At 37.0% G+C, this 18,516-nt stretch overlaps 1 protein-coding gene across 1 annotated transcript in view; it reads right to left on the reverse strand.

The window, feature by feature from the left end:
- The window catches only part of CNTNAP4 (contactin associated protein family member 4), a 241,399-nt gene that overhangs the window by 59,676 nt on the left and 163,207 nt on the right, over positions 1 to 18,516 (reverse strand). The window contains exons 11-14 of the mRNA XM_025426897.3: positions 17,660 to 17,766; positions 14,855 to 14,974; positions 4,252 to 4,449; positions 224 to 380 (exon numbers count right to left, since the gene is read on the reverse strand). Of these exons, the coding sequence (XP_025282682.3) occupies positions 224 to 380; positions 4,252 to 4,449; positions 14,855 to 14,974; positions 17,660 to 17,766 (582 nt within the window). The remainder of the gene's footprint in view (positions 1 to 223; positions 381 to 4,251; positions 4,450 to 14,854; positions 14,975 to 17,659; positions 17,767 to 18,516) is intronic.

The following is an 18,516-nucleotide window of genomic DNA, read 5'->3' on the forward strand; positions in this document are numbered from 1 at the left end:
ACAAAAATAAAATGTAATGATTTATGATCCATTACCAAAAAATTCAAATAAAAAAATATTGGTCTTAACATTTAGGATTCAGATTGATTGTAAAAGATTTCATCAAAACATACCTTTATCTAATTCTTCACTGTACTAATTTGTTCAGTATCTGCCTCACTATACTATATGTTCTGAGTGAGTCATTTTTAAAAACAAATTTTATTTTTCATAAGGAAATCACCATTCATTTCGGTCAGCATCACAGTTGCAATAATACTGAGAATCAATGCAGTTTCCTTCTAACCCACAAGTACATTTTTGAGGATCAGGCAAAGAACCTCCCCAGTATGTTTGTGTTTCATTGGTTCTTCCGACCCACCAACTCAGAGGGCTTCCATCTGAAAGACAAATGAGAGAAATGTGATATCTGCTCTATACCTCATAGCCTTCCATCCCAGGTCATTCCCTTCCTTCCCAAATCATTCAAAAGAGTAAGTAAGAGGAGAAAAAAGAAGACTGATTGATATAGGGATATTCCAAACATGCCTATTAATGGCATTGCCTTAAGAAGGGTTTTAAAATATGTATTTTATTATTTAATCTTAAATGGTCAATAGATTCTTTAAGTAGGAAAGAAACTAGTAGTTCCTACTTAATTCAGGCATGATACTTGATGTTCTGAGAGCAGTTCACATATGTAATTTCTTTAAAAACAATTTTTTGAAATAAGAAGACATCAAAATATAAATCATAGTAATTTACACATCAGGAAAAAAAACTTCATTTGAGATCATGAAATGCCCATTAAAACATTATAGAATGTTATGGAAAGTCTGTGATTTATCTCAATATATTTATTGGCTGAAAACATATTAGTTGTTTATTAAACATCAGGCATGGTATGGCACTCCCTTGTTATGATTTAAGATCTATTTGGAAGTATGTATTTTTTTTCTTCTATTTAATGTCTTGGCTATTTATTTGAAGACTATAGAAATAACACTGAAAGATCTTATGCCTGAGCAAATACTACACTCAAAAACAAAATTTCCCTTAGCCAAATGCATTTCTTTCTATGATGAATGTTCAGCTTCCAGCTCCTTCTCAGAGTTACGGCTAAACATGATGCCAAAGAACTAGAGCAAAGAATAGACATTCAGGTGAGGAATGCAGGCCATCTATCTTCGAAAAAACAATAGATAGAGAGGAAAAATCATAGTCATTTGAGAATCAGGGCATGAGAAGAATGTGACAGCAAATCAGTCAGCTCCTCAAAGGTATTAGATCATTTTTCTATTGACTTGGAAAACTTTTAAGTTATTGAGCCCAACTGAAAATCTGGGACTTTTATTAATTTCTCCTTTACTTATAAATGCCAAAGCTTATAATGACTTACTATTAGGTGGGACCTCTACTATGCCAACAAACTCTCTCCCAGTGTTACTATACATACCAGCCCATACCATGCCAGAACTTCGAGTTAATTGGAAATCTTCGAGTCTTTGTGTATGGACAAAGACATTAAAGTCAAGATTTTTCATCTTTTTTTTTATATTGCATAATAAACTCATCAACAGATGGTGAAATCACCTTGAAACATTTAACAGATATTTTTCAACATACTGCTTAAAACATTATGCGTTCATAGATTTAAAATAAAATAAATTATTCCTAAATATTGAATAATATTGTCACTTTTAAATTTCCATCTTCTCTATAAAATAGAAACCACTGAATGTTTTAAAGGTACCAAGTACATTTGGTTCCCTTTAAGAGTTCTTGAAGTGTCCTAAAGAATTTAGGTAAGTATAAGAAAGAATGAAGAAAATCATGAGACATTTTTTAAGTTAAAAATTAAAATTATAAAATATCAGAGATCAGGGTCAGACATTCTACTTCCTGTAGTTAAAATTCCAAATGACATGAGTATCTACATTGGTCATCTGTCCAATGTGCTGAGTCACAGCTCCACAGCTTGCAGAAAATGTATTTACATACACATCCCACCTTATTCATCCATGATAATGGCACCATTATTACTTAAAACTGCTAGATGTTCAAGATTTGAAACTGTAAATTAAACTGGCCTGACACCTCCTTCCTGTTCTTTTCCATGTATCTCTTATTGTGAACTCAACATCTAAATTGTTCTCTCTCTCTTTTCTAAATCAAGTTCATTCCACATGAACTCTAGGGTTATGAACCTTAGGAAAATCTGTGTATTTAATAATTATCATCATTTCTTGTTCTACAGCCTTCTAGGAGTTAATTTTCTTTACTAGTGGCTCTCAAGCCTGGCTGGAACATCTGGGGAGTCTCAGCAAAAGATGGGTACCACTGGCCATGAAGGTAGGGGTTCCTTCATTCTCTGTATTGTCTGTCCTCTTTGGGTGGTGTTTGCTTATTAACTCTGTGGGGATTTTGTTTGCTGGTTCTTTCAGAGTTTGGTTCATTTATGACTTTGCTGTTTGTCTTCCTTTTTGTCTTTCTTTTCTAGTTAAGCAGTTCCACTCATTTTGTTGCATTCTATTCATTTATCTTTCTATAATTAAGGTTCTCATTCTTCTTAGAATCCAATTCCATATTTGCTTATCTATATTCTTAGATTCCAAGATCAATATTTAGCAACAATGAACAACTGAACCATCAGTTGCATATTAACTGCTATGTTAACTACAACCGTGATGTACCAGAGAGCTGGGAAGACAGAAGCTCACTTCAGGCACTTTATATGTGTTGTGTTGTGCCACCCAATCACCACCACATCCCATTACTGGCCCCATGTCGTAGAAGAGAAAGCAAAGGTTGATAAAGACTCATCTATCCAAGCTCTATACTTAATCAATGAGAGCCCAAGAATTTGAACTTACATCTTTCCCTGCCTTTAAATCCTATGCTCTTTGCACTACAAACTATCTGATGGTCATTCACAAATAGGATTGAGGTTTCAGGAGGTAAGATTTGAGGGAAGACCAGAAAGATGAAAGGGTTGGTGGGGGTAAAAGTCAAATGAGAACCTTCTGAAATAGGAGAAGGAGGTAGAAAAGGAGGAGGAAGGTGTGTGAAGTCAGGCATAAGGGAGAGAATAATCTGGTTGTACTACATGGGTGGAGAATAAGTAAAAGAGGTGCTTCACTAGAAATGACAAGTTCAAGTGCCATCCCAAGATGCTTAATCCAGATGACATATGATATTCATATATGAAATGCAGGTCTTTTAAAACTCTTGTCATGCTATCCAGACCTCTCGTAAGATACCAAACAGGGGTAAACATTCACCAATGACTTTATTATACAGATGTCTTAGAATCTTCTCTAATTTCTAAAGAGAAATATACCTTGATATTGCTGCTAGAAAATAGTGTGTTGTGGGGTGGCATGAAAGTTGCATAAGCAGGGTGGGTCGAGCACATGCACTTCTGACATCCAGATGGAAGAGTCTGTTTTGGACAGACCATGAAGAGGAAGACGTGGCAAAATGTCACGATGGTGGCACTGTTTCTGAGTGGTTAATTCCCTTCATAAAGACTAACATTTTAGAGTGCATCTTGGATGGGGAGAAGGAATGGAAAGATGCCTCCAGGAGGCCAGGTGGAAGGCTCCTGTAGTAATTCCAGAAATGCTCCATTAAGGCCCACACCAAGGCGAAGCTGGTGGGACCCAAGATATTGTCACCTAACCAGATATTGTAAAGAGAAAACAAAACTAAAAACAGAATTTAAGAGTCATAAAAAGTAGAATAAAAGATTAAAAAAGGTTTTCTGATTCCTACTTATCCTACTGAATAAACTGTTTTCAGCAGCCTCTTCTAATTTTCAATTTTACCCAGAGGCTAACCGCCAACAATCCATGAAAAAGAGTCACACAGAATAGTCACTTTCAGAAAAGTAAGTCATATTTTCATTAGCTCTTTTCCATGACAAGACAAACCACATGCATCGGTTGCCCTTTATAAGGGATAAACACTGAGCATTCACTGAGGATCAGAATGGAGTCCTTTTCTGTAGAGTTATCTGATTAAGGCCAGGAAGAGACTCCGAAGGCAATCAAGGCTTTGAACAAAGCTCAGCGTAAATTGACCTTGTTCTTTTCTTCAGGCAAAAGCATCGCTGTGACTTCCAGACTGTGACCTGTTTGCTAAGTATACAGGGGGCATACACTCTCAGTGGCTAAGTGCCACTACCTTGGCATAATTAAAATCCTCAGGAGCTGGTTAAGTAAAGTGCACTGTGCAATATGCACAGCAGGCCAGATGCCTCAGTTTCCTTACCTTGTTTATTGACAAGTCGTGACTTCTTGCAGTAGTAGGTAAGCTCCTGTTCACAGTGCTCGGCAAGGTTAATTGTGGCCTGGAGCTGCTCCATGCTGGCCACATACTCGAAAAACCCAGCATATGGGTTCTCTGGGTTAGTATTTCTGACTCTTGTTAAGTCAGAGCCATTGTGCTGTATGACGGTCCATGCAGTTTCTTGTATGCAGAAATGGGGAAGAAAGAGAGGAGACCATCACTAGTCTGCAAAAGTTAAAATAAATAAAGAAAATCAAAATCACCTTTTATCTGAGTCAAATTTTTCTAGTCATCAAACCTCTCTGAGAGGTAGAATCAACACAAATGGATTCTTAAAATTTTTAAATTATGGTAATTCTTTAAATTAATTATGGTAATTATGGTGATTCTTTTCCCTGAAGTTTATACAATTGCCATGCATTTGCAGTGATTTTATTTTACTTTTTAAGATAATTTAACCAGGAAATGTCTATGGTGAAAAATATTAAGAAAACTAATTATTAGAATTTGTGACACATTTCAATTCATCGAATCCAATATTCGACTGTCTAAAGATGCATCATGATTTTATTTTATCTTATAAAAGAAAAAACATAGCTGCCTGTTATAATTATAAAACGTTGATTGTTGACACACTTTGATTTCAGAGATGTTACAATGTGAAAAAAAGGTGTATCTTTGAATTTCTAAAGTATTTTAAGTCACATAATGTAAGCAATGACTTTTCTACTCTTAAAAAATCATTCCTGTTACCAGCAAAAGGAAAGTCAAATTTTTATGGCCTATATATATCTCTCTTCAGACAACATTTAATTATGAGTGCACATCAATTTCTTTTTAAATCGAACTTTAAATATTCATTTTGGTGTTGTGTGATGTGCATAGTTATGCAGTGCCATAGGAAGTTACTCCCTTGAGCTGAGCCCTTCTGATACAGCATCAGCAACGCAATGAACACAAAAATAAAGTACCTTTGAGTACTCACTAGAGTAATAGCCACTGACACCTGAATGTCTGTAAACATTACCGTCATAATGATTACCAAAATTATTAAATGAAATAAAAATCCTACAGTTTGTAACAGAAGATAGGCATATTGTATGTAGCCTTCAACTTCCCTAGAAATTGACTTCACATTATATTTACTGTGATAGATGCAGGCACATGAACAGATTAATGAAAGGGCCTCTGACTTAATAGATAAGAAACAGATTGGAAGTTGTCAAAACTCTGCTCTATATGCGCTGTTAAGTCACAGAACTCTTCTGTATTATAGAGGACTATTCCAAATTGGAGGAAAACAGTAGGTAATTTCTTCCCCTCTTTTTAGTTAATACATTCACATGGATCGACCATCAAAACAAGATACGTAATTTCACTCCCACCTTTCTCCAGGTCACCAGAATTTTGAATAGACAGGTCTGCTAAATAAGACAGGAGACAACTTTGACAGCCTCATTGCCTTCCATGTGTGCATCATTATTTTTCTTGGAAACAATAGCTGTTACTTTTATTGCTGTCTTGCATTTCAGCTCACCATAGAGCTTTATCAGTAAATTAATTTCCTTACAGAAAACATGCTGTATAAGCTAATGGTATTAATTATGGGTGGCCAGATAGTGATATAGTATAGAGACCATCAGGATATTTGAGTTGCAGATCTGGAATGGAATGTGAACTTAAGAAAAGTCACGTAAAATCTGAGCCTCCAGGGGTCCCTGGGTGGCGCAGTGGTTTAGCGCCTGCCTTTGGCCCAGGGCGCGATCCTGGAGACCTGGGATTGAATCCCACGTCGGGCTCCCAGTGCATGGAGCCTGCTTCTCCCTCTGCCTATGTCTCTGCCTCTCTCTCTCTCTTTCTCTCTCTGTGACTATCATAAATAAATAAAAATTAAAAAAAAATCTGAGCCTCCATTTCCCAATTTTGGAAGATAAACATAGGAGACAGTATAGTAGGCCTGAAATTCTATGATTTTAGCCAACTCAACTTTGGCTATTAGAAGTTTATGATTATTAATCAGGCAAATCTGTTAGCCTAACTCCCACTGGACTCTGCTTTTATTATTCAACAGAACATTCTTCTTTCCTTCTGGTAAATCAATGGCCTCATGAGGAAGTTCAACTCTGGCCAAGTAGCTGCCAAAGATGCAGGACAATATACCTGCTTGAGGCCTTTGTCTCTTTGTCTTTTCAGTCACACTGAGAGGCGCTTCCTAGCGTGCAGCATCCACTGGCTCACAACTAACACATGATTCCAAAGGTCTTTTAAGGTGTTGTAAATTTAATCCAAGGCCAAGGTGCTGGACAACCCTTAAAGGACAGTGCACAGAAATGTTTTGCCTTTTGAAATTCTAAAATTACAATTTTATGGTAGTTTCTGTAAGTGATTTCATTCTTTTAAAAAAAAGTTCTACAAAATAAGAAGTTAAACAGATGTTGCATTTATTAGATAACCTAGATTTCAGGGCAAAGCAGACACAATGGAATCATCACAATAGGTTTTGAACACTGGATACAAGTGCCCAGTAGCCATGCTCCACAACTCATGTGCTTTGCTAATAGGGGAATCTCTCAAAACTGTTCATCCAGGGCCTCTTTACCGCTTTTTCAGACATGACTGCATTACCTGATGTTTAGAAATTATGACTGTAAAGGATGCAGACTTTATCATAATTTATGATTCAGTATTTTGTGATTTATTCTATGGGTCTTCCCCACTAGTCTGCAGGCTCTATGAGAAGAGTGATAGTTTCTGATCTGCTACCCACAGTATCTGTGGCACAAGGCACAGGGGCTTGGCACAAGATGCAGAAGATATTAAAGAAATGAGGGAATAAATGAATGAATAAAAACAATGTGCTGTCCAGACTAGAGTACAACCATTCTGATTCTATGACGGCTTTTAGCTGTCTTAGAGCTTTGTAAATTGAAAACTGGCCGTTTTGCAAGTCTGAAACTATGAAGAGTATGAGATGTTATCCTACTTGCAAGTTAACCAGTTATCATCCCATCCTACCTGAATTATATCCATTTATCTCTATCTTTCTAACTAGATCTAGCTTTAGACAGATGGATGATAGAGAGAGCTACGCTAACAGACACAGGAGTCCCCGGATCAGGGACAATTTCCTCACAGAAAATCCTAGCAGCATCGGTTCTCTACCGCCCAATTTCCCTGGGGCCAATCCAGGGAGTACCAGAAGCACCTGCACATGCTGTGGTTGTACCTCAAGAGGAAACCCCCAAATTATGAGACTTGGAGGTCTTGGTCTTAGGGGATGGCTGAGCACATCTTCTCCTCCCCTTCACAGAGGGAAAGAGGAATTCTGGCTCTAGAATACAACAGACATCTGAGGAAAGGCACCAGTCCATAGGGTTTTGTTTTGTTTGTTTTGTTTTGATCAGTTTTAGAATGTAGGCAAATATCTCTGGGGGAGATAAGCCTTCTAATCTCTCCAGAGAAATTCACTATCTCTAACTTCCAAGACATACATTTATATGAGATTATCCTTTAACAGAGGCTTCCAGATTTACTAACTTATTTGTTTACTTATTATTTACTTATTTATTTATCACTTACTTATTTGCTTAGCAAGCAAGGCATTATTTCCTTACAACAAGAAACGATTGTCCATACACTAGCAAATTTCATCTGGCCCAGGTTCCATGGGCTCTCCCTCCTTCACTATGGAAGAAGCCAGTCCCGCCTCCATTTGCATATTAATTTCAATATTAGTGATGTACAGCTATGTCTGTCCCTTGGATTCTCCTTTGGACTGGTTGTGACGTCTTACCAGTTTCCTCATTAATAATGCGCTAGATGAAATCTTTCAAATGTGTTTTTTAGTTTTTATTTTTATATCTGTGTAAGAGTCAAGATTTTACTTTGTTGAAAACGGTCCTTTACCCAAATGCAAAGAGAGTTGCAGTAAGGAGACATAGGGACACAAGACAGGAAAGACAGATGCAATGGGCAGAAAAATCTATGAAATTTAATAAATACACTCAAAAATTGAAAGGCAGCATGGGTCTACTGGTGTCTCTCCCTGAGAAGATTTCAAATATACAGATTGTATGTAAAGCACTTGAGTAATTAAGAACTTGATTTATCTTAGGCTGGCTCCTATTTTTTAGCGTGATAACAGCGTAAAGAAAAAAACATGCTGTTTAAGCAACACAGTTGCAGACCCTGTGTTCCTTCAGGATTAACAGCGGATGGTGATAGATGTGATTAAAAGCTGGGAGGTCAGATAGGAAGTGCTGTGTTCAGGAAAGCCTGGGAGATGAAAGAGAGGAACAGCCAGGATTCTGGAGCAAAGCTTGATGTAAACAAGGCTGCCTCTGAATAATGATCCTTAGTTATTAACTCTCAGAGCTATCAAGAAGGCCTTATTGTTGAAATCCCTAAAGTACAAATAATTTTGCTGTTACATATCTCATATTCTCCAGCCTTCGCAGGGAATGGTCTCAGGAGCTCCTGTCCCAGAAGCACATGGAGAGCTTTTTCAGCGAGCAGAGTGGTCTTTCAATTTACTGAGTCAGCAAAACTAGATCCAGCTGTCCTAGTGGTGGTACAACGAGAAAGGGTGAGCGTAAGCCATGGAATATGCATTGTCACAAAAGTTTGAGGCTGGCTCTAGCACTCATCAGGCTCCCCACTGAAACAATTGTCCTTACAATGCAATGTTTGATGATGAGAAACATCTTGAACATAAAACCATTTCATTATAGAAAAAACGGTGGATTTAGTGTGGAAGAAAAAAAAAGCTGTGAACATTTCTATAGGGCCAGCCACTGGGATTCATGTTATCCTGACTCCTTATTTTTAAACTGTATTTACAGTACTCTGTTTAGAATTTTCAGTCTTTAACAGAGTTTGGGAAATTATCTACTCAAAAGAAGTTCCCTTTGTAGTTTTTAGCTTGTAAGGCTTAAAGGTATTTAAACCTATGTGGAATCATTTGTTTGACACTGATTCTAGACTCATAACTGGATTTTTTTTAAAGTTACACATTTGCAAGTTACTGATTCAGCATTTTGTCATGTTTTTATAATTATAATACTTGATTCATATAACTAGAGAATATGTTATTGGCTACAAGCAATGAGACATTGATAGAACATGGCCTTTTCTAGTGGAAAAATGTTCAGGCTAGGAGAAAAGAGACAAGGTGTTCCGTCCCTGATTGCTCCCTAATGATTCTTGAGCCTGCCTTCCCCAACCTCCCTGCTTTCCTCATTTGCAAAACGGGATCAATAGGAAATGTTTCAAGCTGTAACATTATTTTTCACTGGGTTGTTACATTCTGGGATTGTCACTTTAGTGTGAATGTATTTCAATATTCTGGGGCTTCTGAAGACACTTAGCTGCCTCCTAACTGGATTATCTGTGTCTCTGCCCTCAATGGCTTGCTTTTCAAGCCGTCAAGACGTCATGAATGTCTTCTGCATCAATATTTTCTGATAATTTTGCTGAAAGCACCTTCACCGCTCTCTGTGTGTATATACATATTTCCTTCGTGTCTCTTAGAGTTGTTATAGTTAACATGAGACTTCATTGACTAATATGAGGCATATAACTGGGAGAGTAACATGACGAGGTAAATATTGATTTAACAGAAATGGAGTAATTCAGTAAAATGAAATTGATAATTTCCTTATCATTTAGATAACATAAGATCACATGGCTTATACATTTTGGAATTATCCATAGAACAATAACATACATATATGTACGTATGTGTATATACTCAATAGTCATTATTTGCAGGTCCTCATTATTTGTGAATCGCTTACTCACTCATATTTATTTGTACCCCCCCAAACGGAGGTGCTCTCAGACTCCTTGACACATGCACAAAGCAGCAAAAAGCCTGAGCTGCCCACTAGACACGTGTCCAGCTGAAGTGGAACCAGGCCATGCTCTGTCTCCTTGTCTTAGCTCGCATACTGTCAACAAGTATCTTATTTGTGGTCTATCCAATGCCATTTCTTTTCCATTTCTGTGCTCTTTCTTAATGATTTCACTGTTAAAATGGACGCCAAGTGTGGTGCAGAAAAGCCATCTAGGATTCCAAGCACAAGGAGGCTGCGATGTGCCTTATAAGAAAACATGTGCTAGAATAAGCTTCACCGTGGTATGAGTTACGGTGCCATTGGTTGTGAGCTCAATGTTGATAAATTAACAGTATATATTAATAAGGTGTCCTTAACCTGAAACACAACTCAAATTAGGTTATGTGTTGATCGGTTGATGAGAATGTTGTGACCAGAGGCTTGCAGGAATCGAATCTTACTACATTTCCCTAGGAGCAATGGTCCAATATTTGCTAATTTAGTGTCTGTGGTTGCTGTAAGGCACATAACCATCGCGGATAACAAGAATTGTGTGTGTGTGTGTGTGTGTGTGTGTGTATGGGTGTGGAGTGTGTGTGTGTCTACTATGATTCTTAGAGTTTTAAAGATGAGAGATATTTATCAACCTAGAGGTATCTGATTTATAGACTCCAAAGCACGCGCATGTGACTACTTTAGGATGCATTTGTGGGAAGACAGGATTCATAGGGATACACTGATAAGATTGTTATACTCATTCATAGTCCAAGCTGTACAAAAAGTTAATTGACACCTGAACTCCTATCTCTCGTTTGCAAAGCTTTCCTTTCCTCACTGTGAGGTATTTCCAAATTTATTAATTCTCATATAAGAGAGCAGTCTGTTTTGTAAATGTTGAGAACCACAGGCCCAAAATAGCAACTCTCCAAGCTGGGTACACATAAGAATCAACTGGGAAGATTTGTAAAATATTGATCCTATTGTCTCACCCCAGCCACTTTGTCAAAACCTCTTGACTCAAGGTGCTGCCTGGGAATGTGTCCTGTGTGGAAGGGGTAACTTCACAGAGGGAACAAACGTGGGAACCATCAACTGTCTGGGGTTGCTGTGGTGTGTGGGGTAGAGCTATGCTCTGAATATCTGTGCCCCCCCTCATTCACATGTTGAATCCCTTAACCTCCAAGGATAATGAAGAGTATTAATAAGGGGTGCTTTAGGGAGGTGATTAGGTCATGAGGGTGGAGGCCTCATGAATGGGATTAGTCCTCTTATAAAAGAGACCCCACGGAGCCCCTTCTATCAGGTAAGGATAAAGGAAGTCAGTGGCCCAGAAGAGGCCCCACTTGGCTATGCTGGCACCATCATCTTGGGCTCCCCAGCCTCTAAAACTGTAAGGGATAAATTTCTGTTGTCTGTAAGATACCCAGTCTGTGGTTATTTTGCTTTAGCACCTCAAACAGACTAAGACAGGCAAAGCCCTTAACAGTTGGAAAAGGAAATGGAAGCCACATGGTTGTCTTATATGAAAAATCTCTGAAGACGCATTCTAATTTTCTAATTTCTCTAAATATCTGTTGCCATGGTTTTGCCACCATCCTCCAGTTTTTAGAATCACATATTAATACAAAGGAACTTTTGCTCCCATGTTCAACTGTCTTCTCAGTATCTCCTTTGAATGTGTCACAGACATGTCAAACTCAAAATGTGTAAAACTGAGCTGCTGGTCTTTCCCCTCAAACCTTTCTTTCCTTCCTTCCTTCCTTCCTTCCTTCCTTCCTTCCTTCCTTCCTTCCTTCCTCCCTTCCTCCCTTCTTCCCTCCCTCCCTCCCTCTTTCTTTCTTTCTTTCTTTCTTTCTTTCTTTCTTTCTTTCTTTCTTTCTTTCTTTCTTTCTTTTTTTCTTTCTTTCTTTTTCTTTCTCTTTAGGGAGGGGGAAGGGGGGAGAGAGAATCTTAAGCAGGCTTCATGTGCAGCACTGAGCCCAGAGTGGTATCCACTGTGGGGCTCGATGTCACAGGCCTGAGATCATGACCTGACCTAAGTCAGACACTCAACTGACTGAGCCACCCAGGTGCCCCCTACTTCAAATCTTTTCTGACCACATCTCAAATAATGGCAACTCAACTATTCCAGTTGCCCAAGCTAAAATGTGGTATTATTTTTGTTTCCTTTTGTTTTCTCACACCTCGCATGTATTCAATGAGAAAGTCAAACCTCCCTTCCCTGTCCACATTGCTATTATCCAGGGCAAGCCACCACCATCATCTTGAATGGATTCTTGCATACTTGAACTGGTCTCCAAGCAGGTCTCTACTCCAGATGGACATACATTATATATGCAAACATACAGATCTGTATCTTATATATACCCATGTATACGGGTGTGTACCTCTGCTCTTAGGTGGGCCTTTCCCAACACAGGAGCCATCATGATCCCATCAAAAGCAGTCAGATGGCATCCATCATTACTTAAAACTCCTTGGTGTCTTTTCATCTCATTCAGAGTAAAAACCAGAGACCTTATTTATACATTGTTGTGAGGACCTCATGACTTCCTCTCCTGCCCCTGTCTTACTTGACTCTCTCTTACTCTCCACCTACTCCCCGATTACTTGCCATACTCCAACCACATTAGATTTGTTGCTATTTTCTGAATGCACCTAGTAAGATCACAGCTCTCAGCACTTATCATTTGCTATTTTCTTTGCCTGGAATGTCCTTTCCCCAGATATTCACTGCCTGACCTTAAATGGTGAATCCCCTCTGAAACGTCTCCTACTTCAACTTAGTACTTCCTTTTTCTGTTTGTTTTGCTCCAGAAAACTGTGACTTCCTAACACAGTGCTATTCAATGTAAACTTTCTGCAATGATGAAATGAATAGGTGGCTGCTGAGCAATTAAAATGTGACCAGTGAGACTGAGAAAAAAATAGATGTTTGATTTAATCTTGTTTTTTTAATTAAAATTTTTAAAATTTATTTCCATTTATTTAATTTTATTAATTGTTTAATTAAATTTGAATCAAAATAGGCATTTGTTGCTAGTGGCTAATATACTAGACAGTATAGTTCATCTAGAATACATTTTTTGGGGTTTGATGATGAAGAGAGGGATCAAGATTCCTTTTTACATTTATATACAACCCCTCTTGCACCCCCACCAGCACCACAGGTTTAAAGACCATCTTTCTGGGCAGCCTGGGTGGCTCAGCAGTTTAGCGCCACCTTCGGCCTAGGGTGTGATACTGGAGACCTGGGATCAAGTCCCATGTTGGGCTCCCTGCATGGAGCCAGAGTCTCCCTCTGCCTGTGTCTCCCTCTCTCTCTCTGTGTGTGTCTCTCATGAATAAATAAATAAATCTTTAAAAAAAATAAATACCATCTTCCCCTCATGTATATGGATGGCACCTTTGCAATGAGTCAACAATCCATATATGAGTAAGTCTGTTTACAGATTCTCTACTTTGTAATAACAAGGTCTACTTGTTTATTCTTGTGCCAATCACAAACTGTTTCACTTAGCCTATCAGTATAACATCTTTTTATCTATTAGAGTTGAGTTCTTCAACTTTATTCTTCAAGATTGATTTGGTTCTTCCCATCCCTTCAAATTTGCTGATAAATTTTAGAACCTGCATACCAGTTTTCACCAAAACAGTTACATCAACCAACAAATAAACACCCCACTGGAATTTTAATCAAGATTTGTATCAAATCAATACCTACATGGGAAGAATTCATATTTATACTATACTGAGTTTTCTAATCAATAGAATTTTTTATTTTTGTATTTCCTCATTTTTTAGAATTTTAATTTATTTCATGAGCATTTTATACTTATCTATGTAGAAGCCATGCATATCTTTCATAGATTTATTACCATGTATTTGAGATTTTTTTATGCTATTAAAAACAAAATATTCTAAAACTTCATTTTGCTTACTGCTGGTATACAGAAATGAAATAAAGTTAATTTTTATATTAACTTGATATCCAGTGATCATTAAAATTTTAATAGTTTATCTGTAGATTAAGAATGTGCTCAACATATAACCTGGTCATAAACAAATAATGAGAATCTTAGTTCTACCCTTCTAGTACTTAAATCTTTGATTTCCTTCTCTTGCTTTATTGCACCGGGAAGCACCTCCTATATAATGGTGAAGAATGCATCCAATAGCAGCCATCCTTGTGTTACTGCTGGTAAAGCTTTCAATTTCACTATAAAGTGCGATATGTGTTATAGGTTTTTTGTTATACTCTTAAAGAAGGAAATTTCCTTTTATTGGTAATTTATTGAGTTTTCATCTTCTCTTTTATCATGAATGAATATTGAATTTAATCAAACACATTTTCCATGACCATTAATCCCTATTTAAATTTATATAAGTAGAGAATTCAAGAACACAAGTCATGTTTACCTACATTTAAAAATGTAAATATTTTTCAAAGCTTTCACCTAAATCAATTTTCTCAGAGAAATAAAATCTGTCCTTTATGTTTGGGGATTTACTAAGATACATTTATTATTAGATGTTCTATACAAATATCACATTCATTGAAAATAATGAAACGGTTTTAAATCATTACCATGAAACTATTTTTTAAAGATTTTTGTTAAGTTCTTCCACTGAACAATATACATTTTAATCAAGTTGCAAATTAGGTCAACTTTCTACTGGTTTCATTTTAATTTTGTGTGGTTAAAGCATTCATGCAAATTTAACTATTAAATGAAAGTTGATTAACTCACCAGTCATATTGCAGTATAGAAGAAAGGGTTCCAGGGGACCACTTCCATCTGAATCTATATAGTAAAATCCTGAAGTATTTCCTCTGTGCTTATAGGATTCACAGGACTGCTCATAGATAGCTGTAAAAAAATGGATCCTCATAAACGATGGAATAGGATACAATGAATCTCTTAAATTTTAATTTGAACACAAAATATGCCAAATTTTGAAATTTAATATGTATATTATTGACCAGGAGAAAAGGTAAAACATACTTTAAGACAAAACCCTTTCTTTTTTAAAAAAAATTAATACAGACAAAAGTAGGTTATATAGAAAAAGGGAGAGTGAGGTTGAATTCTGTGGCATTTTTGTCATTAATAGAATATGAAATTACTTACTCAAAATAAAAATTTATTTTTACATTTGGCAAAACAACAAAAGAGAATGTGTTTTAAATATCAAAACACTTATAAGTATACTATAACATTCATTTTGGACATCCATCCAAATGGATCTTTCAACATCCACTTTGGAATTTCTAATTCTAGTGTCACCTTGTAATTAACATCTGAAACACAGGAGTATGATCTCCTTAAATAGTCCACTATTATTCAATAATTACATAATAAAAAAGTTTTAAATAATGTTAACTATTCTCCTTTCTCACATAAAATTATTTATAGATACGGTCTTTTTTAAATTATGACTGACAAAACTCATCAATAATTTTAAAAGTAATTTATAAAAGAAACTTTCTAATACCCTGTAATAAGAATTTAATATAATTAAAATTGGAAGCAGGAGAAATATTTATATGAAATATGCCCTCAAGTGGTCTCAATGTATTTTGATCCATAATTGGATGTTTTTGATTATACAATTATACATTTGCCATGTACAAAATTTGATATTAACAATTGTATATGATGCACACGTCTCATTGAACACTTGGCCAAATGTACTGATAAATTCCATCAAGCTTTTTATTTTATGAAATGAGAAATAAGCAATGCCCTGAATATCTTTCCTTGATCTAGTCTAAATTTTTGGAAATTATATTAATGACTTTTTAGGCAATATGAAATAATGTAACTAATTTGCTCAGTGTTACAGAAATTTCAGATAATCTTACAAATTTACTTCTCTACCCCACAGTCTGATGGTTTTATTTTGTTCCTATCATATAATACAAGAATATAAACATAGATTGTTTTCTACTCACATTTATATTCTGTGCAGTGAAATGGGCATGTAAAAATGGTTAGTTTATTCACTTCTATATGCACATATATATGTTCATAAATTCTTTGAAAGAGGTTGGCAGGATAGACACATAATTTGAGAGTCAGGGCTGGTATTAGAAAGGAAACATGATTGCATGAGGGTAACGGGGAGGACATTTGCTTTATGTGTAGTGCTTAACTCTTCATAACACGACTGTTTATAACGTATTATATTCTAATGAAACCTTTAAAGACTCTATCCCTGCCCCTTCCTCTATTTATGCTAACAATAGTAAAGGCTTCACTATAACCAGGTTTGTCATCCTGGCCCCATTTCTCAGAATGGTTATCGGCCAAAACCCTACAGGTCTATTTGAACTCTCTGTTCTAGAACCTAGTAAGTTAACTCAGTGGTTAGATCACTCTGTGGCCACAGATGAAAATATCTTATTTATCATACAATTTTTTTTCTCAGAGTTGTGTTTATATTTAGATTCAGTCATTGGTAACAAGTACAGATAAATAGTTAAAACACCTCCAATTAGCTTTTTGTTTTGAGTTAGTTACTACAGTGAGGATGATGGACCATATAAAAAAAGTAACATAGACTGTCCCTCTGCTAGCTGGGTGACCTGGCTCAAGTAACTTGGCTTCTGGTTATGGTGAGGTGTGGCTTTGGCAACAGTAGGCATTCTTCATGATCTTATGAGGCACTCCAACAGATAAACTGATGCCCTAGGAATGACTCTGGCTGCAGCAGTACAGGCATGAGGGGTGAGAGCAAGAGCTCCTCCCACTCATACCCTCACCTGCCCTGAATCAGGACTTCTGAAGATCCCTTACAGAATGTCCAGAGCTGGGAGCCTAGGATTCCAATCTCAACTCTGGCAGGAGTACAAAATAGCACACAGTGAAGAGACCAGGAATAGGGAGTCTGATGACTTTGCACATAACACCCTTGCCTGAAGTCAAGTCTATAGAACATAGTAGTAGGAGTTGAGTTACTCAGCAATGTCAGCAAGAATATGAAAAAAAATGGGAAAGAAAAATGGGCATTTAGATCTCTCCATAATATGTACTGAAAAACTGGACATCAAAATGACATGAGTCTTATTAACACATGCAAACATTTCATAAGAAAAATTGCATGGTTTATAATATAGGAAGAATGTGGGTTGTGATTCCAGGCTCTGGAGCATAATTGCAAGTGTTCAAATCCTCATTGTGCCTCAACTATTTAAGGAGGCTGGGGCAAGGTGATTAATCTCTGTTACTTCATGAGTAAACTGGGGATGATAACAGTACTCACCCACTAAGGTGGTCATCAGAATTCAAGGAATTTGGATATAAAATACTAGGTCAGTACCTGGCATTTAGAAAATACTCAATAACATAAACTAATATGATTAGCATCATTATCTGCCATCCTTAACTTCTTAAAAAGAGGTGTGGATTTAAAATAAACTAGAAAGCAACTGGATGCTAGAATTCAGGGTTGTACATTCCAATACATGGACATATATGCACACATCCATGGGAAGGGAAGTGGAACAAGGAAATCAGAACAGAGGGAAGAAGAAGCAAGTGCGTTCAGCTTACAGTTGTGGCAGGTAGCTCCTGTGTAACCAGTGTTTGCACAGTTGCAGTGAAAGGTGTTCCAAGACTGGGAACATTCACCACCGTGTTCACAATAGTTGGGCAAACACCTACGAAAAGGTGCAGATACAATCACTACTTTTCACTTTGAGCAATCATAGAATGTTGATCATTATACATGGTCATGTGAAAGAAGAATGTCAACAGTAACAGAAAGAGTAAAGTTAACATGACTAATGGTTAATTCAGTCTTTCATTAAGGTGGTTTAATCACAGAACCAAACCTTTAATCAATAAGTTCATCTGATTTCAACCAATCCTCAGGTAGTTGTGACTGCTTAATTTTCATCATGCCCATTATATTAGAGCCCTTTCTTTTCCCTAAGTGACATAACACTAATTCAATATGTTGCCAGAAATATCAAGAGCTTACATAGAATAACAACACTTAATCATATTGATTTACTACACTGAATATTTATTTTTATTTTTTTAAAGACTTTATTTATTTATTCATGACAGACAGAGAGAGAGGCAGAGACACAGGCAGAGGGAGGGAAGCAGGCTCCATGCAGGGAGCCTGACATGGGACTCGATCCTAGGTCTCCAGGATCACACCCCGGGCCAAAGGCGGCGCCAAACCGCTGGGCCACCGGGGCTGCCCTACACTGAATATTTAAAAGAAGAAGGAATATAGAAGGAGAAGGAAAGAAGAAGGAAGAGAGAGGGACACCTTTATTCACTTTTTAAGTAAAATGAAGACCTCCAAGAATGTTGAAGGCACACCGGATAGACACACGAATTCCTAGCAATGTGTCAGGGTGTTCCTGGGAGCTGAATGGAATTCACAGAGGCTCCCA

This window comes from Canis lupus, chromosome 5 (assembly GCF_003254725.2).
Source record: "Canis lupus dingo isolate Sandy chromosome 5, ASM325472v2, whole genome shotgun sequence".
NCBI classification, from domain to species: Eukaryota; Metazoa; Chordata; class Mammalia; order Carnivora; family Canidae; genus Canis; species Canis lupus.